A 24918-nucleotide genomic window follows, 5' to 3' on the forward strand; every position below is an offset into this window, starting at 1 on the left:
CTTCAAATGTTAAAAGCATGAATTTTAAAGTTAGACTTCAAATGTTTTTTTTTTGTTTTTTTTTATGTATTATAGTAAATGTAATGTGCAATTGTTATTTACATATACCTACATTCATACTGTTTAGAGTTTGTTCGTAAACATGATTTGTTGCTAAACCTAGCTAAAATGAAAGATGTATGAGATACTAATTTTTTTTTTTTAGATCAATACCACCTTATCAATGCCGTACCAACCTACAAGATGCCACCGTGTTGAGTCAAATCAAATTATTGTATGTTCAGAGAAAAATTACCCGCACCCAACGTGGCGTGTTGTCGGGTGTTGGTGCTGTGTTTCTGGGTACTCAATAACAGTATGATTAGACGCAACACGCTTTGCGCTGCGTGGAATTTTCGATTCGATTTTATAGTCACGGAACTCGATAGATTTTGCTGTTAAATTTTCAACGTTTAGATAATTATATACACACTGATTGTCAAGTCATCTCTACTTTAAGTTATTTTTTTCTTAAGAGCTATTTCGTATTTTTTTTTGCGTTGCATGCATTTTTTTTTATAGTTTCACTTATGCAATCTATGTTTTTTGTTATTATGCAATGGTAAAGCTAACCATGTTTGGTGCGTGCAAAAAAACATATCTCATACTCTATCCAGCGTAGGGTACAGGGGTGGGTTTTAGCTCTATAAGAGATATCAATTGATGGATATTTTCATGAAAAGGTCGATTATTGATACTGTTTATACAATATGTCTAGGAACCAGTATCCAATATTTTATTAAACATAATATAGACTGAAGTATGTTATGTAATATAAAGTATACATCGTAAAGGGCGTTTTTGCACGAGCTACTGTATGCCACATTAAGGCGATGACGTTTCCGAACGCCATACATTTGTATGGACCGTTTTTTCGACATCACAACACCCTGCGAATGTCCAACGCTCATAGCATTTAATTTCCTATCTAGTCTTATTTTTATAACGGATTTGGAATCCAAAACCATGTTATAACTATCTAGTGCTTTTTTTTAACTAACTGTTTTCGCAGCCCCGCTTACAAAACTACGCGAACTGTCAAAACGAACAAAAAAAATACGAAATAAACCCTTGTCTATGGCTCGATTGTATACAGTGTTGCCACTTTATAACCTTAAATTTCTACCAAAAAGCATAACCTAACCAAACCTTATTAGTTAAACATTTTTTTATTTCGTACAACACACAAGCCCCGAGTGCCACGTTTCGAATAGAAATTCCTTCGCTGGATTTAGCGTGAAACGTCAATATTTTGTTCGGTAAACAGCGCCATCTAACGGACTTTTAAGATGAATGAATTTTTGCATCATGACGGTTGTTTTACTAGCTTCTACGTTCGCAATTGTTATTTTTATGTTGAAACCTTACGCTTTTCCAAAATAGAAAGATTGAAATCTACCTATGCATCCAGAATGCTGTTGTTTTTCTGTGAAGACGTGCATTTGTAACGAAGGCTACTTTGAATTATTTGGGATCCGTTAAAAGGATACACGTTATCCTATATACGCCTCAAGGATGTAAGCTATCCATATGCAAAAGTATCTCTAAGTATTCTATGCCCGATATCTCCAAGTATCAAGATATCTATCTTAAAACAAACAGACTCTTACGTATTTATAATATTAGCGGAGATGTAGACAAGTTTGGCTTTTATGTATGCAAGAGAAAACATCCTTTTATCTTACACGTAGCATATTAATTATCTTATTACATTGGCCTTACTTTAGACGCTGACTCAAAATTAAATTTCAAAGCAGAATCCAGCGAAGTGAAGTAAACTTAAAACTGACACTTGTTGCTCGGGTACAATTTTATTAATACAGTATAGCCTAAGATAGGTCACTATTTATTTAAGAGTTAACAGTTTTATGATGTATTTATTTTACATGTCAAAAATATATATTGATATACATATACATAGTTGTGTAGTAGAAGTATTATATAATATACATAATATAACATAGTAGTATTGATATTACATATATATATATAAATATATATATAGGCTTAGGCTAAATCGATCGTGAAGACTTACAACCGCATAGCATTGTTTTTTGCTTATTGTCGACGCGTACAAGCTGAAACAAAGAAATAAATTGTTTAATAAAACTGATTAAGTAATTTTCAACTTTGTACATTTTTAATCTCTTTTTCCTAACGGAGCCGTGATTGAAAGAACAATCCTTTAAATAAATAATAAATAAATATACTACGGCAATACACACATTGCCATCTAGCCCCAAAGTAGTTGTGGGTACCAAGATAACTGATGAATATTTTTATGAATATGATACACATAAATACTTATAATATACAGAAAAACACCCAGACACTGAAAAAAATCATGTTCATCACACAAACTTGTTCCAGTTGTGGGAATCGAACCCACGGCCTAGGACTCAGAAAGCAGGTTCACTGCCCACTGCGCCAGTCGGCCGTCACCTTTAAAGTAATAATTGACGGGATGTATCTTTGAATAGAAAACTTGTAGTTCTAGACTTCACTGACAGTCCCCTGTACAGAGCAACCTATTGGAAGTTATACTTCTTATGGCGCGTTCGGGAAAAATGATGAGTAAATTTTTACGATGCGCGCGCACCTTCAGAAAAAACCGACACCCTGAAGTTAGCTATTAGGTTCGACAGTGTACACTTTCAATTGTCAAAGACTGTGGGCGCATTCGGGTGATTCAATTGTACATAAATCTCAAATTTTAATGTTGGTTGTCCGATATTGAGTCTAATAGTATTCCAAATTTATTATTTTTATTATGTCCATTTCTTTGATAATGTAGAAATATTTTTTTGTGATATTTAAATAAAGTTTATAGTCCTCTACCTAAACGTGCTATTCCGGCCGATTTTCCTGATTTCCGTCCAATCTCAATTTTACCCTTTTTATCAAAAGTCCTTGAAAAACTTATTTACCATCAACTGAACCTATTTCTTAACCGGCATTCTCTTTTTAATCCATTTCAATCCGGTTTTCGTCCTGGGCACAGTACGGCTACTGCTCTTATTAAAGGAACTGATGATATACGTTGGGGCATGGACAATAAACAACTCACTGTTTTAGCATTGCTGGACTTCAGCAATGCTTTTAACACGGTTGACTTTGACATTTTGTTGGGTCAGTTACGTTCTCTTAACATATCTCCATCAGTAATTGACTGGTTTCATAGTTACCTTCATGGTCGTCGGCAGCGTATTCGCGTTGAGGACACTAACTCCTCATGGTGTAATATTACTGCTGGCGTGCCTCAAGGCGGCGTGTTGTCACCATTACTTTTTTCTATTTTCATCAATTCGATAACTCATAACATATCTTCTCTCTACCATATGTATGCTGACGATGTCCAGATTTGCACCCAGTCAACCTTTGAGAATCTTTCGATAGCTATTGCAGATTTAAATAGGGATTTACGTCTTATTCTACAGTGGAGTAAAGCACATGGCCTAAATGTGAACCCTAGGAAATCACAGGCAATTATTATAGGCAGCCGAAACCAAATCTCAAAGATTGACTGGGTTTCCCTTCCGCCTATTGAATTCGATGGTGTAACAATTCCTTATAGTGTTAATGTTAAAAATCTAGGTATATATCTAGATCAAACCTTAAGTTGGACACATCATCTGAAAGAGGTCAGTAGAAAAACCTTTGCAGCTTTGGGTTCTTTGCGTCGCCTTCGTTCTTTTCTTCCGATTCCTACCAAAATTATGCTCGCACAAACTCTCCTCCTTCCCATTATTGATTACGCTGACGCAAGCTTTGTTGACTTAACTGAAGACCAGTTAAATAAGCTTGAGAGACTTCAAAATACTAGCATCCGGTTCATATTTGGATTGCGCAAATATGACCATATTTCCCAATTTCGGTCTCGTCTCAAGTGGTTACCAATCCGACTTCGCCGGAATTTGCATATTCTTTCTATTCTGTACTGTATCTTGTTCCATCCTTCTACTCCTGTTTATCTCAAAGAGAAATTTGTATTCACAGGGCCTCCTGAGGATGCTCGCTCTACGAGGAGGTTTATCCTGAAGGTGCCTGGTCATAAGTCCTCTTTTTTCCACAAATCCTTTACGGTTCAGGCCGTTACACTTTGGAACGCCCTGCCGTTAGAGATTCGTGAGGCGCAAACGATCGGCATTTTTAAGAAACAAGTGAAGGATCACTGCTTGTCTGTATCAGCCGGGCATTGATGGGAATGATCACTGTATTCTTTTTTGTTTATTTCGTTTTCTACATATTTTTGAGGGGGTTCTTTTATTTTATTAATTTTTTTAATTTTTTTTTTTTAATTAAGTATTTATAGTAGCGTATTTGTATGTTTATATGTTTGTATATATGTATGGAATATATTTTATATTTTTGTACATATCTTTAATATGTTATGTTTAGTATATACTATGTTTTATGTTTTTTTTTTTTATTATGTATTTTTTTATGTTAATTTAGTTTTAAGTCCTAATATTTAATTTTGTTTGTTGTACCACCTACTTATTTCTTATAACATTTTCTTGTATGCCTTTGGTTGCCTGGAAGAGATCGCTATTTAGCGAAAATAGCACGATAGCGCCGCCAAATTGTACGTTCTACCTTATTGTGCTGTTGTATTTGTATCTCTGTAAATTTTCTCTGTGGTGTACAATAAAAGTGTATTCATTCATTCATTCATTCATTCATTCAAAGTTTATTTGACTAACTGATATTGCGTTATAATAAAACCTTCAATGTATTAAATACCTTTATCTACAAACGTAGAATAAGGCGAAAGATGAAATGTTTGAAAAGATTTTTAATTTTTATCTCGTTACGCCAAAGGAGTATAACTTTTGACGCATGTACATAAGTACCCACACGTTTTTTTATAAATTTAGTTTGTAAGGGGCTTGAGTTTTAAGTTTTTAGCTACAACCATGCGCACGTTTTTATGAATAATATACATAAATACTTAGAATATACATTCGGTCGAAGTGCATCCACTGAAGCGGGCCTCATTACAAGATAGATAGAATATACATATAAACACCCAGACACTGAAAAACATTCATGTTCATCACACAAACGTTTTCCACTAGAGAGAATCGAACCCACGGCCTTGGACTCAGAAAGCAGTGTCGCTGCAAACTGCGCCAGTTGTACACTTACCGGTAAGTGTACATCTAGAGAAGAACGCAATCAAAAGTTCAATCAAAATAGTTTATGATCTCTCACCTAGGCTCCACATTAAAACAAAGCCTGCAATCCGGGCGGCCGCACTCCCAACGTAACCAGTCACAGCCACACAGCCACCGGTCGTCGACCGGTCACCAACCGGTCACCAACCAGTCACCGACCGGTCACCATAAGAAACCGGTCACGGAACAGGTCACACGAGGATTATATCACACACTTAAAAACCACCGCACCACACTTCACTATAGTTAATAATTTTAAAAGTTTTCCTTCTTTGTTTCATTTACGGCGTATGTATTATTTTATTTATATTTATATAATAGTAATAATTATATATAAAATGCACTTTTTTTTCTTTTCACGTTTTTTTTTTAAGTAAGTAACCACATGCACAGAGACTGTTTGTTTTTATATATTTACAGTGTTCGTTTGTATGTTTTTTTATTGTTTGAGTTCGCGTCTACTGCGTTTTGGTTGCGACCTGCGTCGCCATCTCAGTCGGGGCGGCCTCTGGTTTCGTTTTCTGTTGCTTCGCTGTGAACAAAAAATAGCATGTATTTCATGACATTCCAAACATCCTTATTATCAGGCCACTAAAGGGGAAAGTCATCATCTCTGAATGAGAAGGGTTAAGGCCAACCAAGTTGGCCAAGTATGGATTGGTAGAATTCACACGCACTAGAGAACATTATCGAGAACTCTCAGGCAAGCAGGTTACCCTACGACGTTTTCCTTCACAGTTAAAGCAAGTGATATTTAAATTGCCTAAATTAAAAACCCACAAAAACTGAAAAGTTATACGTGCCGGGTACCGAACTCGGTTCCCTCGGAATTGAAGCCGAAACCCTAACCTAGGCTATCTTTACCGCTTCTTAAAAACTTACCTGGAAACCACCCATTCTCCCCCAACCCTTTTGAGGTCAAAAGGGATAGTGCGTTTTCCATCTTGGTTGAAAATCTATTTTAAATCAATTTACAAATTACAGAGTTCTAAGGTAACAAACATAAAATACAGCCGATATGAGAACATTCTCCTGTTTTTTTTAAGACTGTTAACACTTCTATTTTTATGTCTGCGGTAAAATAATGCAATATTATGTGTACTCACGTCTCGGTCGCGAGTTGGCTATGACACTCTGCGCGCCGCAAGATCCCGCCCGCCCGCGATTGTTGGACGGGTTACCGGAGTTGCCGCTTGGTCGACTGTAATAACAAAGTTTGAAAAATTTCAGAATAAAACAAAAGCTAAAAATAACAAATATTTATAAACGTTTTAAAAAATAAAACTTTCAAATTAATAAATTTTATGACTTCTATACTATTTCTTGCTGCTTCTCGGTAGAATCTGCCTTCCGAACCGTAGCATAACTATAGACAGACAGACTTGACGTTTCAAAGTGCTTATTTATTTATAAGTAATCAGCGTAACAGCGTTACAAATTATTTTGGTTAAGGGTTTATCTTATAACTAAAATAAGGCCAACTAATAAATAAATAAATATGTCGTAGTATATGCACACATCGCCATCTAGCCCCAAAGTAAGCGTAGCTTGTGTTATGGGTACTGAGATGACCGATGAATATTTTTAAATCTAGATTACAAGTCTAAACTGTGACAATTAAGTAATAAGGTGCAAGTACAAAATATACAAAACAATCAGTTACGATATTCACAACAGCGTGAATGAGTGTCAGTGGGTGTGAGTGTGCGTGAGTGTGTGCGTGTATGTATACACACACACACATACAAACACACACACAAATGTTTATATATGTATATATAATTTAATATAATAATTATCTTGTATAAGCAAACATATACGCGAGTACAAGTACCTACGCGACGCAAACTCACACACGCACAATCATACACTCAATCATCGAGACAACAATTTAAGGAGAGCACTGTCGCCTGTAATACAGTTTTTTTACCTAAACCAGGGACAGTAGATTTTAAATTGCACCATTACACACATTTATTACATACACACCAATATAAGATGTGAGGTACGCATTTGTTTGTATATATATATATAATTACTAGCTGTTGCCCGCGACTTCGTCTGCGTTTGATTTTGTTTTTAAAGTATTCAGAATCGCTAAGCCTTAAATGAGTATAGTAGTATATATAACATGTGACTGTCAATTAATTATAGACAAATAATTTGCAATATAAATAAAAGTGCGACTATAATTAAAGATCTAAGCTTTCCTATCTCTTAAGTTGGACCAGACTGCTGACGGTGTGCCAATTTAATTTAAAATCGCTTAAGTAGTTTAGGAGTCCATCGCGGACAAACATCGTGACAGGAGATTTATATATATTAAGATAAGTTATATTTTGCTTCAACCGTGAAGAAAAACGTGAGGAAACCTGCATACCTGAGAGTTCTCCATAACGTTCTCAAAGGCGTCTGAAGTCTAGCACTATATATATTAAGATAACTACTTTACGTTACTTGTACATGTTCCTACCTATGATAAAAAAAAAAAAGGTTTTGTGCTTGGGTGCGTGTGTGTATATCTACTTATAATGTAGATATTTTTGAATTATATGAATTTAGCTTCCTAATAATAATATATATATCTTTATTGCCAGATTGGAAGTATACAAGGTGTTGTACAGTCAATTGAAATTGTGCAATTTACAATCTGCCACACAATACCATGCAATGGTATCACCTATAATACAGGTAAGTTCCTAGCTTGGTAATGTACATGTTTTATCTTTTGATACTTTCTTATTTTATCTTAGAATATAGTTTAATTTTATAATTTTTATAAGCGTTTTTACCTACACTTGGAGAAATCATCATTTTTATAAATTTGATATGCATATAAAATTTTTAGGAACCGACAGGATTTGAACCTGCGACTCTCTGGCAATCGCGGTCTGAGCGCTTTTCCAATTATAAAAAAACAATGTTGTTTCAAACGTGTCTCATTGTAATATGGACCTTTGTAAAAGTAGATCAAAACTGCAACGTTTCCTACTAGATGACGCTACAGTCGCTATAAGACTGATGTGAAAGGCATATACTAATTCGGCATTGATGGTAGAAGAGCCGTAGCTTAATTGGAAAAAAAAAAAAAAGCGCTCAGGCCGCGATTGCAGGTTCAAATCCTGTCGGTTCCGAAAATTTTTATATGCATATTAAATTTATAAAAATGATAATTCCTCCAAGTGCATTTACATTTATAATATAGTTTAATTCTCTTAGACAGAAGTTTCAAATATTGAATTCATTTTGTCTAATAATAAAATAAATAATATAATATAAATAAAATAAATAAATATACTACGACAGTAAAATAAATAAATATACACACATCGCCATCTAGCCCCAAAGTAAGCGTAGCTTGTGTTATGGGTACTAAGATGACTGATGAATATTTTTTATAAATAGGTAATATACATAAATTACTTATATTATACATATAAACACCAAGACATTGAAAACATTCATGTTCATCACACAAACATTTTCCAGTTGTGGGAATCGAACTCACGGCCTTGGACTCAGAAAGCAGGGTCGCTGCCACTGCGCCAATCGGCCGTCAAATACTATATATATATATACAAGCTACAATAAGTAAATATATATATATATTATATATATATATATATATTTACTTATTGTAGCATAAAGGATGTAATATACCCAATAATATTTTATTGTTGACATTATTATTTGAAGTTTATTAAAAGTGATACTTACGTGAAATTGTTCCTGTATGTCTGCTGAGTCCTCTCACTCTCGGAGACTGATCGATGCCTGTCGTAGGGACGGGCGTGAGGCCCGCGGCCCGGGCCAGATGGGCCCTGTGATGCCAGCAGCTCGTTCAGCTGGGGCTGAACAAACAATTTAGCTTTAGTTTTATTGCAGCTTTGTCTGGTGGGAGGTTTCGGCCGTGGCTAGTTCTTTTTTCAATTTTTTGGAAAAACTACAGATTTCCCATGTCCAATGCCTGGACATGGGAAATCGTTCCCATGTCCAACGCCTGCTTCTATACAATTAGTAGACGCCTGCGTCTACTAATTGTATAGAAGCAGGCGTTACTTTGCGGAAATCCATGATATATTATCAAAATTAAGCTTAATTTGCTATACTCCGCGAAAAGCAGGAGAATCTGTGTCGTGTAATTTAATGAATAATTGTTAAGATTATATACTTAACAATTATTCATTGTACAGTCAACATCTCCTGATGATGCTCCGGTTTCGGAGCGAAACGTGCGTAGAGGGTGTATTGCCGAGGATCTGTTTGGTGTGGAGTATAAGGATTGAAGAAATTATAAATTACACCACACAGATTCTCCTGCTTTTCGCGGAGTATAGCAAATTAAGCTTAATTTTGATAATACTATTAATAATACAAAAAAAAAAAGGCAGTATACACGGAGGTGACCCTTAATAATAATTATAATGGGTTCCTCACTCTAGAGCCCTGACCGCCGGTTGCTTGAGCATTCAAAAGCCCTGCATGCGGACGATGGGTGTTTTTTCTTATAAAGAAAAAAGAAGTAAACAAAAATGAAAATAAATAAATGGTAGAATATTCATTATTATAAAGTCAAAGTCAAAGTCAAAGTCAAATGAATGAAAAATGAATACTATTAAGATAAGAGGTAATACTTTTCCACCATCCTTAAGATAAAGGGTGAATCAAGACTTCCGTCACGCTAAAGATAAGGGGCATTACACACCTCCAGAACCCTAAAGTCTTCAATACTCTTGAACTTAGCTAAATGCGCCTGCAACTTGGGCTCCACCTGCAACGCCGCAGCGTGCTTGTAGTACTTGAGGAACGCCCAGAACTTCTCGATGCCGTACAGCTGACCTGCGACGGACAAACAAAAAAACATGTCAATTATTTCCAAAACAATAAGGCATTCGTGTCTTTCTTCTATATATATATAATATACAAGTACAACGTGTAAATGAAAACCGAAATACTACTTCAGAGGCTTTAGAGTTAAATTATTGACTGTCTCGCAGACTTATATATGAAACTAAATCTCTAATCTGCCATATTTTTTTACTGAAAGAAACCCAGATACAGCCCTAACATAACATGCAAAATTAAGAACATGTGAATCCTGTCACCTTATTAGGTAAACGTCGCGTAGCGTAGTTACTATGCACGTGTCGGTCTTTTATCTTCAGTAGGGTTGTCATAAGTAAACACTTAAAATGTTTTGAATTAGTTTGTATGGACAAAGAAATAAGCTTCCTTGGATTATATATTTTCAAAGGGTGATTAGGTAATTACTTATTTCCTACCTTATGAAATTACTTATTTCTTTTATTTTTTATTTTTATTTAAACACCACAAATAGGAAAAAAAAAACAATGGACACAACAAAAATAAACTTAAAAAGTAGGATATAAAAAAGGGCGGCCTTATCGCTTAGCAGCGATCTCTTCCAGGCAACCTTAGGATTAGGAAAACCAAGGGAAACCGATTGGTGGGGTGTATTATTATTATATACATACTTACGAACAATTACACACTAATACTTATCAAGATTACACACATAAAATACTAATAAAAATAAATATAAAAAATAATAAACTAATATATACTAAAACATACTTAAATACGAGTTAGAGTTAATCACTGTCGTCTTTATTGCTCAAGATAATGGGCTTTATAGTCGGAAAAATGTAATAGGCCCGTTTTGACATTTGTGCAAGACCATAGAATGTAACTTGGAACGAAACTGAAAGAAACAAAAAAATAAAAATCAATTACATAGTGTTTTAAAAAATACGTAAAGTATCGCGAGTATTCTTTTTGCGCTTACTTCATAGTAGCATGCAATTTATAATTGTTGCGAAACGTTCCGAAAACAGTTACGTTATCAGTCTTTTTTTTTTTTATACTAGAGCTGTAACCATTTTTTACTGAATATCGAAATTAAGTATTGTGTAGTTATTTTTACTGCAACGAATGAGCTTGGTTCTCAAAATGGGTTCTAAATAATGAGTCTGAGTTGATGTATCTGACCAAGCGGCACATGACTGAAGCGTCCCCGCGCGCACTGCGCAGTTTTTCGTTCCTCATCTTGTAAAGTTGACTGTGCGCCCGTTTACTATTACGTTAACTATGGCTCTTCTATTTTGGACATTAATTTAAACATAGTGATTTAACTCGATTTTTGTGTTTGTTGTTATATAGTACTAACTCTGTTTCAACATGTTGAAAAGTGGACGTATAATCAACAGCCAATCACGCGTATTGGTTGTGAAGTTAAAGGAATACTTTGAACGAACGAACACTTTACAATACATAATAATATCAATCCAGTACTGATACAAACTTGAATTGATTTATCGTGAGTATCGAGTACAGATGGTTCCATAACTAGTTACGTCGCGATGACAAATGTCAAAACGGGCCTATTACATTTTTACGACTATAACAGCATTTTTGAATAAGTCTAGTGACCTTGACTGTCGTATGCTTATTGGGAGTGCATTCCACAGTTCAGTAGCTTGAACAATGAATCAATGCTTATACAACTTAGTTTTGTGAAACGGCATGCTCAAAGTCAGCGTACGGCAAGAACGTAAATCTGACTGCACTCCAAGAAAATTAAATTTCTCCTTTAGTTAAGAGGGAGTTTTTGGGTTAAATAACACACAGTATAGAAGCGACAGAACGTGCTTATGCATCCTTCAGTAGTATTTCGTTATTCAGTAACACGTTTTAAATATCAATTTTATAGTAACAATTGCTAGGGTTGAATGGACACAGACAAACAGTTCAGTTCAGTTGGTCGATATGCAAGTAACACATCCTATAAAGCGCTGTCCTGTGACGATCAACCGAGACGTAGGTGTGCGTAATTACACCGGCAACCACGCCCTTCAGACCGGAGCACAGCAATGCGGCAGAGATAAGCATGGCGATAATACTCTCCGGACGGGCTCTGACACTCTATTACTACTACTTTTAAAATCATTTAATTCATTGATTTTTTTTTTTTTATAAATTCAAAATGCATATAAAATTTTTCAGAACCCACAAGATTTGAACCCGCGACTCTCTGGCAATCGCGGCCTGAGCGCTTTAACCCAATTAATCTACGGCTCTCCTACCGTCGATGCCGAAATTAGTATATGCGCTTTACATCGGTCTTATAGCGACTGTTATATGCATTTTAAATTCATAAAATTAATAATTCCTCCCAGTGTAGGTAAATCACTTATAAAAATTATAAAAAAAAAAAAAAAATTATGTATGTTCGGACATAATTCCGTCATATTATAAAGACTTTTTTGCTTGAAATGGTTTTAATTTCATATAGATCTGATGAAGAGTTTCAAAAAATGACGGCAAATCAACCAACTTTGCCGCTGTCGCATAAATGTATTGTTTACGCAATCACAAAATATAACATCACAAGTGTACACCAAATGTATTCAGTATAGCGGAGTACACCCAAGTATTCCATCAAAATTTGCAGTTCATATATTTTTTTTCGCGACTGAAAGCTATTTGTAGCAAACAGTATTCAAGCTTAATATATAAAATCAATTATTAACTTTTGATTTGAATTAATATTTATTTTTTATAAGATTATTTTTTTTAGTAGTAATTGTTAAATTCGTACTTCGTCCGTCGAATATCTGTATAGAAAAAATAATTGTCTTCTCACCCTTTTCATAGTCGGCGAGCGTTTCGGCCTGGAAGTGCTGGTACAGTTCCGGCCGGAATTTCCGCTCGAGTCCGTAAGAGTAGAAGCGGAACAGGCATTCGAGCCCGTAGCGGAATCCAGCCGCGGCGTCCTCGTTTGCGAGCGTTCTGAAATAAAGTGGCAACAGTCATCATTATCAACCTACTAAATGACACGGGTCTCCTCTCAGAATGAAAAGGGGTTCCGGGCTAAGCACAGACAGGAGACAAAAATTACATCCCCTGAAAAGGAATATAATTAACGTGTCCACCTTCTAAGGCACTGGAATATGGAATAGAAGAAGTTAACCTCCGTTTAATATACACATATATTACTTGGATATTATTTCCTCAGTGCTCTGAGAGTTGATAAGGCTGTGGGAGAAGATACATTGTTATCCTTTCCCGGGGAGATTATTGTCTCCTGACCATGAATGAATGAATGAATAAATGAATATACTTTTATTGCAGACCGCAAAAGTACATGAAAAAAGAGAAGTATAACAGGACAACGTATACAATTTGGCGGCCTTATCGCTTTATAGCGATTTCTTCCAGGCAACCAATGCTAGCTATATATATTATGTTTGTTATATATTTATTATATATATTATGTATATTTTCTATTTATATATCATGTAGGTATATTTTATATATTACGTATATTTATTTAAATTATATATGTATTTGTATCTTTACATTTTGGTATTTATGTATATCTATCAACACTCTTGGCACTATCCCGTTCTCTTGCTGTAAGTCCTATCTACAAAGGTTGCCTGTAAGAGATTGCTTGCAGCAATAAGGCCGCCTTTGCATGTCTACATTGTGTACTGTATACTCCTTACTGTTTCTTTTCCTGTATGTTATACGTGCAATAAAGTGTTTCTTCTTCTTCTTCTTCTTCTAGCCGAGCAGGCCGCAGTCCTCCACGCTGGTGCGGACATGTCATGAGAATGTCCAACGAGAGGTTACTTAGCGCATTTTCTACTCTGAGCTCGAAAACGAGAAGCGCAAACAAGGCGGCCAGTTTTTGAGATATAAAGATGTGCAAAAGCGGCATTTGTCTAGATGCAATATAAACGTCACGCATTGGGAAAGTCTGGCTGGAAATCGAACGCAATGGAGGCATTTAGTACAGCAGAGTACCAGCTACTTCGAAGACAAAAGGAGGAACGAACATGAATGGAACGGCAGTGAATGAATGAATGAATGAATGAATGATGAGTCCACCACGCAGGCCAAGTGCGGTTTGGAAGACTTCATTCATAACGTTATGGAGAACTCTCAGGCATGCAGGTTTCCTCACAATAATTTTTCCTTAACCTTTATAGCAACTGATATTTAAATTGCTTGCAGTCAAAGTAGAATAAAAATTGAAAAAAAAAAATGGCTAAGTGCGACTCGTACTCGCTCACTAAGGCTGCCGTAGCATTATCTATAAAAACAGCAAAAAAAAAAAAAAATGGCTGTTTTAAGGAACGGCCCTAAAATATTTATATAGTCAATCTGTGAAAATTTTATCCTGATGACAGACGGACAGACGACAGACTGACAGAGGGACAGACAGCGGGGCAGAAATCCGTAGAAGAACCAAGGTCACCGACATAGATCAAAGGATAAGCAAGTTGAAGTGGCTGTGGGCGGGTCATGTCTGTCGTAGGACCGATGGCCGTTGGGGCAGACGTGTTCTAGAGTGTAGACCGCGAATCGGTAAGCGCAGTGTGGGACGACCTCCAGTCCGCTGGACAGATGACCTTAAAAAGGTGGCTGGAAGCGGATGAGAAAGGAGGAGGACCGTGTGTGGTGGCGCGCTCTTGGAAAGGCCTATGTTCAGCAGTGGACGCATGTAGGCTGTTGATGAACTGCCGCGACTACATGAAGTTTATATCACGCTATAACCGGTACCCTATAAACGTTCTCACTCTCACTCACCTAAATTCGTTGTACATATTCCTGTTGAAGTGATCCCGCAGGAAGAAAGACCAGAATCTGAACAGAGTGTTCATCTCCTGTGACTGGCCGATGCCCAGCTTCTTACGCTCTGTGGACAATTTTTTCCTGTATCAGTATTTATTCAATTTAAGACAAAAAAAAAATTGCTCTTTATAAACAAAAAGTGGATTTAAACACGCCTTACTCGAAATGGACATAAGTTAGTGACATCTGCATATCGTTTGCGAAAGGTGCAGAAGTCATTTGTGGGATTAAGTATATGCTTTTATAATATGATTCCCAAGGTAATTTTGGACCTACCAATACATAAGTTTAAACAATGTGTTAAAACAAATTTAATGAATCGCGGTTACTATACGATTGATGAATTTCTTGGAAGCAGGCTCTCATCGCTCACAAGATAGAAAGTTTATTATATATAGTGGACCCCCGGTAGTCCGACAAACATTTTGCAGGGCAGTGTCGAACTATCGAATTCGTCGGATTATAGAGTACTGCCTAAGACCCGGTCCGGATTTTTTTACAAAAGAGTACCTTGTAATCCGACCACAATAGTGATGGTGCGTACAAGTTGTAACTTGTTCAATCATGCTTAGCGAATACTTATTCAATAATAAATAATAGACCATGTCGGATTACAGGGGGCGCCGGATTAGACAGGGGCCGGACTACCGGGGGTCCACTGTATATATTTTTTATTGTTAACTGTAAAATGATGTTGAAAAGAGCAATCTGCTGAGTTTCTTGCCGGCTCTTCTCGGTGGAATCTGCCTTCCGAACCGGTTGTTCTGCCTTACAAACAGAAAGACTTGACGTTTCAAAAGTACTTAATGTAAAAGTACTAAATAAATATAATAAAGAGTAAATAACTACATATTTTTTATGCATAGAATACAGTGTAATGTGTGGATTTGTAGCCTCGCGAGCTAAATTGTTCGGCCAAGCGAGGTAACGTAAGGGGCTAGTTAAAAACAGTTCACTTGCGGACTGCTTTGGACACGATCAGAGTTATATTTGTGCTCTAGTGAAGTAAAACGAGTGGCCATATTAATTTCAATCAAAAACAGACTGACTTGAAGTTTCAAAAGTGCGTATAAAATGGGCTTACTTGAAATAAATGAATTATGAAATTATACTTTTTTTTCACTAGCTGCGCTCCGCGGTGTTACTCGCAGTTATTATGTCGTTTGCTTTGTTAGTACGTGAAGGAGGTACGATATTTGGTGAACAGTACGAATGTTCCGGTAAGTGACCTATCTTACTCTCCGTCATTACAACTATAGTCGTAAAAATATAATAGGCCCGTTTTGACATTTGTCATCGCGACGTAACTAGTTATGGAACCATAAGACTCTGTACTCGATACTCACGATAAATCAATTCAAGTTTGTATCAGTACTTGATTGATATTATTATGTATTGTAAAGTGTTTGTTCGTTCAAAGTATTCCTTTAACTCCACAACCAATACGCGTGACTGGCTGTTGATTATACGTCGACTTTTCAACATGTTGAAACAGAGTTAGTACTATATAACAACAAACACAAAAATCGAGTCAAATCACTATGTTTAAATTAATGTCCAAAATAGAAAAGCCATAGTTAACGTAATAGTAAACGGGCGCACAGTCAACTTTACAAGATGAGGAACGAAAAACTGCGCAGTGCGCGCGGGGACGCTTCAGTCATGTGCCGCTTGGTCAGACACATCAACTCAGACTCATTATTTAGAACCCATTTTGAGAACCAAGCTTATTCTTTGCAGTAAAGATAACTACACCATATTTAATTTCGATATTCAGTAAAAAAAATGGTTACAGCTCTAGTATAAAAAAAAAAAAGACTGAGAACGTAACTGTTTTCGGAACGTTTCGCAACAATTATAAATTGCATGCTACTATGAAGTAAGCGCAAAAAGAATACTCGCGATATATTCTTTCATATTATTTAACATCCCAAAAAAATTTACGTATTTTTTAAAACACTGTATGTAATTGATTTTTATTTTTTTGTTTCTTTCAGTTTCGTTCCAAGTTACATTCTATGGTCTTGCACAAAAGTCAAAACGGGCCTATTACATTTTTCCGACTATAACTCTATGGCAAAATAGAAGACAATTGGTTTCTAAGTTACAGCTTAAAGTAAGGAGAAACGAACACGAACACTTTCGCATTAATAATATGAGTAAAGTAGGTTCATATAAAACAGACATGTAATACTAGATATTATGCAAAAAATTAAAAGATGAAACAATTAATCGAAAAAGTGACCAGCACTCATTTTTTTACATTTCTCATCGAGCTGATTATTTAATTATTGACATAGAAAAAATAACATAGTTGTTTTTAAACTATTTCTCAACTTTAATTTAATTCGTGTTATTTTTTTGTGGTTAAATTAAAAAAAAAACACTGATTGACTTGACAGATTAATTATAAGCACCATTTTATAAACGTATTATTTATTTTGAAATCACAATTTTTATATTGAGACGTTATAGAAGGCTGTTAGGCGAGCGTGAAAAAAAAAAAAGCTAAAAAGAGAAAATAAATGTCTGCCACAGACCATGCAAATGTCAAGCCAAAAACGAAAGTGGCACGGATTGCTGAGTGTTTGCATACTCATTGGCATTTGCTTTATGCGCTCAATCGCATACAAAAGGTACACAAAACTTTAAATTATCCTGTATTACCGTTGGCTCGAATGTCTCCACTCATTATTTATTTATTTATTTATTTATTCATTATATTGCTCTACAATGGCGTTGCAGGCGTCGCTTACCTTTCAGACACCGCGAGTAGTATTTGTGGTACGCCTGCTGAGTGAAGTGGTTTTCTCTCAGCAGACCGTGGCTGGGGTGGTGGAACACTGGCAACGACTGCGGCACCGACCCACAAGATGAGCCCAGCGTTGGTGACGTGCCAAGTGACGACCTGGAATACAATAAAACGTTTTGTTAAGAGTAATAAAATTAAAGAGGGAGAGGAAGACGGAGTGGACTAAAAGACAAAGATTAAATTTTTTGAATATTTTTTTTCAAAACAAAAATCTTTATTCATGTAGGCACTTACGAAGCGTTCATACATATATGTTGACATAATTGTAAGGGGATGGTGATAACTTCGTTCGCCAACTTAAACTTCACAACTTAAAGCTTCGTTCAAAACGCGCCCTGTTCTAAGAAGAGCCCACAACAAACTTAGCCGGGTATTTTTTTTGTTATTACCATCTCACAGTAAAATGTTTTTTAATGTGAAACACCTATAATAGCGAGGGTAAACCTGATTGTAGGTTGTGGCGTCGGATTACCACGCTATATGATGGAACATAGTTACTTTACGTAGTTGAGTTGTCGGGATTCCAAATACATTTTATTTTATAGTCGGCCAAGTGGCGCAGTTGGCAGCGACCCTGCTTTGTGAGTCCAAGGCCGTGGGTTCGATTCCCACTACTGGGAAATGTGTGTGTGATGAACATGAATGTTTCTCAGTGTCTGGGTGTTTATCTGTATATTAGAAGTATTTGTGTGTATTATATTCATAAAAAAAAAAACATCAGCTATCTTAGCGCCCATAACACAGGCTACGCTTACTTTGGGGCTAGATGGCGATGTGTGTATTGTCGTAGTATATTTATTTATTTATTTCTGTCGCTAAGCAGCATTGTTGCAATGCTGTGTTCCGGTCTGAAGGGCGTGGTTGCCGGTGTGATTACTACGCTTCAAATTATTGATGGACACGGGGCGGCAAGTTGCAGTACATGCTCCTTGCATACCCTGTGAGTGTTGCTTTGTTTATAGGCGATATTTCTTTTTTATAGTTACGATCAGGTGGTCCACCTTCTCGGTCCGTCAATTATTCATATAAAGAAAAAAAAAAGTTGTCTATGGCTCAAAAATAGAGGGAGTGCATGCCCTTTGAAGTGTTGCTCTGTTTATAGGCAATGTTTCTTTTTTATAGTTACGATCAGGTGGTCCACCTTCTTGGTCCGGCAATTATAAATATAAAGAAAAAAAAAGTTGTCTATGGCTCAAAAATAGAGGGAGTGCATGCCCTGTGAAGTGTTGCTCTGTTTAAAGGCGATGTTTCTTTTTTAGTTACGATTAGGTTGTCCACCTTCTTGGTCCGTCAACTATTCATAGAAAGAAAAAAAAAAGTTGTTTATGGCTCAAAAATGGAGTGCTGAGGTCCACTTACCCAGCACTGTCGCGGTGCTGTCGTCTGTGCTCACGTACATCCATTATCCATCCCACGTGATGCTCCACCGGTGGGTTCAGACTGTGACGGGTCTTGTGTTTTCTGCTGCTTCTGTGATGCAATATAAAAAATTCAAATTAAAGGGGGAAAAATATCAAGTAAAAGAATTCAATATTCAAGTAAAAAAAATTAAATATTCAAGTATTATATATATATATAAAAATACAAATTTCAAATTTAAAATTAATTTGTTTCAAGTAGGCCTAAGTTAATAAAAATTAAATATTCAAGTAAAAAGATTCTACATTCAAATTAAAAATTCAAGTAGAAAAATTCAAATTTATAATAAATTTGTTACAAGTAAGCCTAAGTAAACGTAAACGTGAGGTTATATAGAAGTCCTATGATAGTATAAAGGATTACGTAAACGATAATAGAAAATTCATCGAGTAAAAAATTCCAAATATAAATCAAAAATTCAATTTCTATTTGAACTTGAACTGACTAACTCAAAATTCAAGTAAAAAATTCAAATACAAAATAAATTTGTTTCAAGTAGGCCTTAGTTAATTTTACAATAAACTACCGGTTGAAATCTTAGGTGTGAATTACTGTTCTTTCCTACATAATTATACAAAAACTCACATGACGTCTGTGGCATGGGGGTCCTTATTCGCAGCGTAGAAGCACGCCGTGCGTCGCGGCCGTTTCGCTTTACCGCCGGCCTCTTGCTGTTGTTCCATTTGCTGGTAAGTGAACGCATTCATTGATTTATTAAAAATTTAAAAAAGATTATACAGATATAGGCTGAAAACATTTTATTTTACATTTTTTACAAACTTCACGTGTTAATGTTTAGTCGGTTAAATAGAGTTTTGTTAACAGGTGGCCACTGACTACGCCTATTTGTTAAGTATGCTAAAAAGAATGCTTTATATAAATATAGCGTTTTAATGATTTGTTGGTGAGATAGTTTTCTTAACAGGTGGCCACCGACTCTGCCTATTTGTTAAGTATACACGATTATCTTTTAAACTTCGTGTCTGTGAGTTTAATTTATATTTAAAAAAAAACTTATAGATATAGCATTCCAAATAAGTCTAAGTTTTTAAACATTGTACACGCCAACTTTATATAGGTTTAAAAAAGGCAATTACAAAAAAAATCTACAATCTTCACGCCACTTCACTGTTGGCGAACCTAATAAATAATTGCACAACGAAAATATATCAAAAAATAAATTTAAATTGTTCTACTTACGAGTTGCGGCCTGGGCGGCGGCGGAGGTGGTTCCGTGGGATTCTGGTACCGTTCCGGGGGCGCAGCTGCTTCGAACTGCTCCCGACTTATGACAGACACGGTACGGTATTGCGGTGTACTGCTGTGCGACTGTAAAAAAACAAATAATAGTTTAGTAAAGCTAAAACTAAAGATTATAGAAAAGTCCTGTTATACAAAAGTCCTATTATAGAAAAGTCCTATTTAAAAAAAGTCCTTTTATAGTATAGAGGATTACGTGAATGACAAAAAGGCTTAGGTCTGAATAATTGCTCTAACCATGTTGACAATGTGAGATGGTGACAAAAATAACACCCGGGAAAGTTTGCAGGATGGATGGTTGGATGGATGGATAGATGATTGTTTGATACTCTTTCGCGCAAAAACTACTGAAACAATTTGATTTAATTTTAGAATGGAGAAAGATTATACTCTGGATTAATAAATAGGCTGCTAAAATCCCGGGAAAATGTACGGTTCCCGCAGGATTCATTAAAAACCAAAAAACCGCGTACGAAACAGCTGGTTTTAAATAAAATATTATCTCACCGAAGAACCTTCGTTCCACAAATCTTCCTCATAGCGCCTGAGTCCATCTGTTATCACCTATTAAACAAAAACATTATTTTAATAGAATAGAATATGACGGCGCGTCAAAGTTTAGAGTGAATACGGCCTGTCAAAGTCACTCTAGCGGAGCGTCGCGTTTATGGTAGCGGGGAAAAGGATCGCCATCTTGTTTTTCTCGAGAGGCGGGAAGAACCAGCGCGCCGTTTTTGCGACGAATCGCTGTTTGTTAACTTAAACAAATTATTTTATGATAATCTTTATTGAAATACTGATAATTAGTAATATAGATTGAAATAATTATTATTGTGATATAATACATACTAGAGGAATATAATAATTTTGTGTTTGTACTGTCTTGTGTTGTTATTTTAAAAGAAGAGTTGTTAATTTACAATAAGTTAAGAAATGAGTTTAGAAGAAGGCCCTTCTGCGCTTTTAAATATAATAGAATTTGTTTATTTACCAGAAGAAAACAAACAGATTTACATACTGAGTAACTAACAATTTTATACTTAAGTAGCTGCCCCTGCCACGCATCGCTGTGGCACATCTTTATCGAATGGTTGAGAAATGAGAAACAACACAAAGAATACATTACATATGTCAGGGAGTGTTTTTCTCACTTTCGGCAGATGGCGCGGTCACTGGTATATCGATCGTTAAAAAAACTGTAGTTTCGCGGTCGCGGATATGTGACCGATGCAGAAAATAGATAAAAATAATCCTTGATGCAGATATATATATCATGCTAAAATTTCAGCTCGATCAGTGCAGAACTTTTTGAGTTTTTGAAGCGTACACAAACCAACATAATATTTATATATATATATATATATAGATTATAATTATAAAGGACTACGTAATCGATAAAAAAGCTTGGGTGTGAATTATTGCTCTAACCAGGTTGCCCTTCTAATAATTTTAAATACATTGTGAGATGGTGATAGCAAAAAAAAATATTTCCGGCTAAGTTTGTTGTGGGCTTCTTCTTAGACCAGGACGCGTTTGGAACCCTCGTAGCTTTAGTTTTAAGTTTACGAATGTGGTTATCGCCATCATCTCACTACCTTGTAATTCTTATGTACGCATCAAAAGTGCCACCTATGCCACCCGGAGACTGAAAAACATTCATGTTCATCATACAATTTTATATCTTGGAAATGTCTCTGAAGAAGTTCAAAGTTTGTATTAAACGTTATTTAATTAGCTTATAGAAAAGTCCTATTATAGTATTAAGGACAGAAAGTGTAAATTATTGCTCTAATCAGGTTGCTTCTTTAATAGTTTTTAAATGGCAATGTGAGATGGTGATAACGAAAAAAAAAATAACAACCGGCTAAGTTTGTTGTGGGCTAATTCTGGACCAGGGCGCGTCTGGAACCCTCGTAGCTTTAGTTTTAAGTTGACGAATTTATTTATCGCCATCAACTCACTCCTATGTCATATTTTACATGTAATGTACGCATCTATGTACCTATTTGAATAAAGAAATATTTGACTTTGACTTTGACTTTGCAAACATTTTCAAGTGTGTGGGAATCGATTGGCGCAGTGGCCCTGCTTTTCGAGTCCTAGGCCGTGGGTTCGATTCCCAGAACTGGATAATAATGAGATTATAGAAATATAAATTACACCATACAGATTCTTTGCTCGAGGTTTAGCAAATTTCATAATATGCAAGAGCTCTATCTCTATCTCTACTAATATTATAAATGTCAATGTAAGTTTGTTTGTTACGCTTTCACGCAAAAACTACTTTACCGATCCTCATGAAACTTTGTACATATATTCTTGGAAGTGTTAGAAGTAATATAGGATACTTTTTATCCCAAAATTAAGCTCGGTTCCTTTGGGAGAGGGGATGAAAGCGTTTGACGACTTTACACCATAACTCCGACAAATTATAACCGATTTCAATAATTACTTTTGTACTATAGAGTGTATTTAATTTTGTATAATATGTATTTAATTTTGCCCAAACTCTGTGTGACCTGATGAATGTGGTTGGAGATAGAGGACAGAACTCCTCAGCGGACAGCAGCAAACCCCTCATTTAAGGCTTAGCGATACTGAATAATTTAATTTTTTTTAGGACTACAACTACATTGAATGCCACATCAAAATACAAAATCAAACGCAGTCGAAGTCGCGGGCAACAGCTAGTAAATCATAATGGCTTACTGTATGTGTAATAACAAACGGGGTAAACTTCTCCTATTCCAATGTTGCCCATGTCCCATGTTCCCATGTAAAGCACGGGAACATGGAGTAGGAGAAGTTTACCCCGTTTATTATTATAGATATATTATTTGGATATTATTTACACTTGTGCGCCAGTGCTCTGAGAGTTGATCAAGCTGTGGGAGAAGATACATTTGTACTCTTTCCCATGCTAGCCGTGCTGGAGGGTGTTGCATATATAACAGCCTATCAAAGATGGCGTACCTGCTCCAAATCCTGGGTAATTTTTGTCCTGGTTGCCCAGTCGCCTTGACGATCGTGGCCATCATGCTTTGGTTGCCTGGTAGCCGTCTGCGTCACTATCAAGAGGCGCCCGACGTCGCGATCCGTGAACTCCAGATCGGACTCTTCATCAGACCTGAAGACGACAAGATTCGAAAAATTCAAAATTCATTTATTTCAAATAGACCATAATATAAGCGGCCATAATGTCGGCCGATTGGCGCAGTTGGCAGCGACCCTGCTTTCTGAGTCCAAGGCCGTGGGTTCGATTCCCAATACTGGAAAATGTTTGTGAGATGAGCATGAATGTTTTTCAGTGTCTGGGTGCTTACATGTATATTCTAAGTATTTATGTATATTATTCATGAAAATATTCATCAGGCATCTTGGTACCCATAACACAAGCTACGCTTACTTTGGGCCTAGATGGCGATGTGTGTATTGTCGTAAGTAGTGTAAGTGGATGGCCCAGGCAGGAATTGGACTGACTGTGGCGGGGAGGCTCATACCTCCGGAACTCGAGTACCATCCAGGTGTGAGACTGGCGGAGGAGTGTAGGCTCCGGAACACGAGGACCGTCCAGGTATGAGACTGGCGGGGTTGGAGGCTCATACCTCCGGAACACGAGCACCGTCCCGGTATGAGACTGGCGGGGGAGTGGAGGCTCATACCTCCGGAACACAAGCACCGTCCAGGTATGAGACTGGTGGAGGAGTGGAGGCTTCGGAACACGAGGTCCGTCCAGGTAAGAGACTGGTGGAGGAGTGGAGGCTCATACCTCCGGAACCGCGAACCGTCCAGGTATTAGACTGGTGGAGGAGTGGAGGCTGGTGGCATGGGTAGGGTGTTCTTCCGGCGCGTTCACTCTGTTGCACTCAGTGCCTTTGCAGGAATTGTTGGTGATGGAAACGGGGGTGTCCATTGTTGTTGGCGTGCTATTGTTCTGGCACGCTTCTTACGACAACAAAAGAGCTGGGTTCATTTCGGGGGGCAACCCCTGGCGGAATCGCAGATGTGTGCTAGAGCGTTACCGTGGTTCCGCCTACAGGCGGTAAGACCGAACAGCGTGGGGTTAAAGTCAGTAAGAGTCTGACATAACCTCCGTGCCGTGGCGGGGAGGTATCCAAGAGTTTTTCCCCACGTATTAAAAAAAAAAAAAAAAAAAAGGGTTGGTAACTAGCCACGGTCAAAGCCGCCAAAATTTGGAAAATAGACGATTCCCAAGTCGTCCCTGCCGGGATTCGATCCCGGGACCCCTATTTCAATTAGAAGCGCTCACCGTTGCGCTAAGGAGGTCGTCAAAAACTACTGGCTAGTGATACAAAAGCATACCCACATATTTTTTTTTTTGTTTTTAGTTAGTTGTGTTCCACCCACCATGCATCAGTGAATGTGTTATTCCTCGGAGGTGGCAGTTCCAACTCCTCGTCTAACTGAAAGTGCAACTCCTCCCGGGGCTCTTCCACTTCATCCCTGGGGTTCTGGACGGGGACACCGCGTTCCCGGGAGCCCGCTTTAGTGCGACGTTTCACCTGGGAATGAGATTAATATCATAAATAG

General features: G+C 36.8%; 1 protein-coding gene across 3 annotated transcripts in view; it reads right to left on the bottom strand.

Moving 5' to 3' along the window:
- Nucleotides 1-1224: 1224 nt before the first annotated feature.
- The window catches only part of LOC120635740 (la-related protein 1), a 108673-nt gene continuing 84979 nt past the window's right edge, over nucleotides 1225-24918 (bottom strand). For all 3 annotated transcript variants that reach the window (XM_039906871.1, XM_039906870.1, XM_039906872.1), the window contains 14 exons: nucleotides 24736-24890; nucleotides 23341-23494; nucleotides 20875-20931; nucleotides 20308-20436; nucleotides 19693-19793; nucleotides 19048-19158; nucleotides 17633-17784; nucleotides 14832-14940; nucleotides 12880-13025; nucleotides 9922-10055; nucleotides 8934-9067; nucleotides 6323-6417; nucleotides 5254-5748; nucleotides 1225-2117 (listed from right to left, as the gene is read on the bottom strand). In XM_039906871.1, coding sequence (XP_039762805.1) covers nucleotides 5675-5748; nucleotides 6323-6417; nucleotides 8934-9067; nucleotides 9922-10055; nucleotides 12880-13025; nucleotides 14832-14940; nucleotides 17633-17784; nucleotides 19048-19158; nucleotides 19693-19793; nucleotides 20308-20436; nucleotides 20875-20931; nucleotides 23341-23494; nucleotides 24736-24890 — 1551 coding nt within the window. In that variant the 3' untranslated portion in view covers nucleotides 1225-2117; nucleotides 5254-5674. The remainder of the gene's footprint in view (nucleotides 2118-5253; nucleotides 5749-6322; nucleotides 6418-8933; nucleotides 9068-9921; nucleotides 10056-12879; nucleotides 13026-14831; nucleotides 14941-17632; nucleotides 17785-19047; nucleotides 19159-19692; nucleotides 19794-20307; nucleotides 20437-20874; nucleotides 20932-23340; nucleotides 23495-24735; nucleotides 24891-24918) is intronic.

Source organism: Pararge aegeria, chromosome 27 (assembly GCF_905163445.1).
Source record: "Pararge aegeria chromosome 27, ilParAegt1.1, whole genome shotgun sequence".
Classification (NCBI taxonomy): Eukaryota; Metazoa; Arthropoda; class Insecta; order Lepidoptera; family Nymphalidae; genus Pararge; species Pararge aegeria.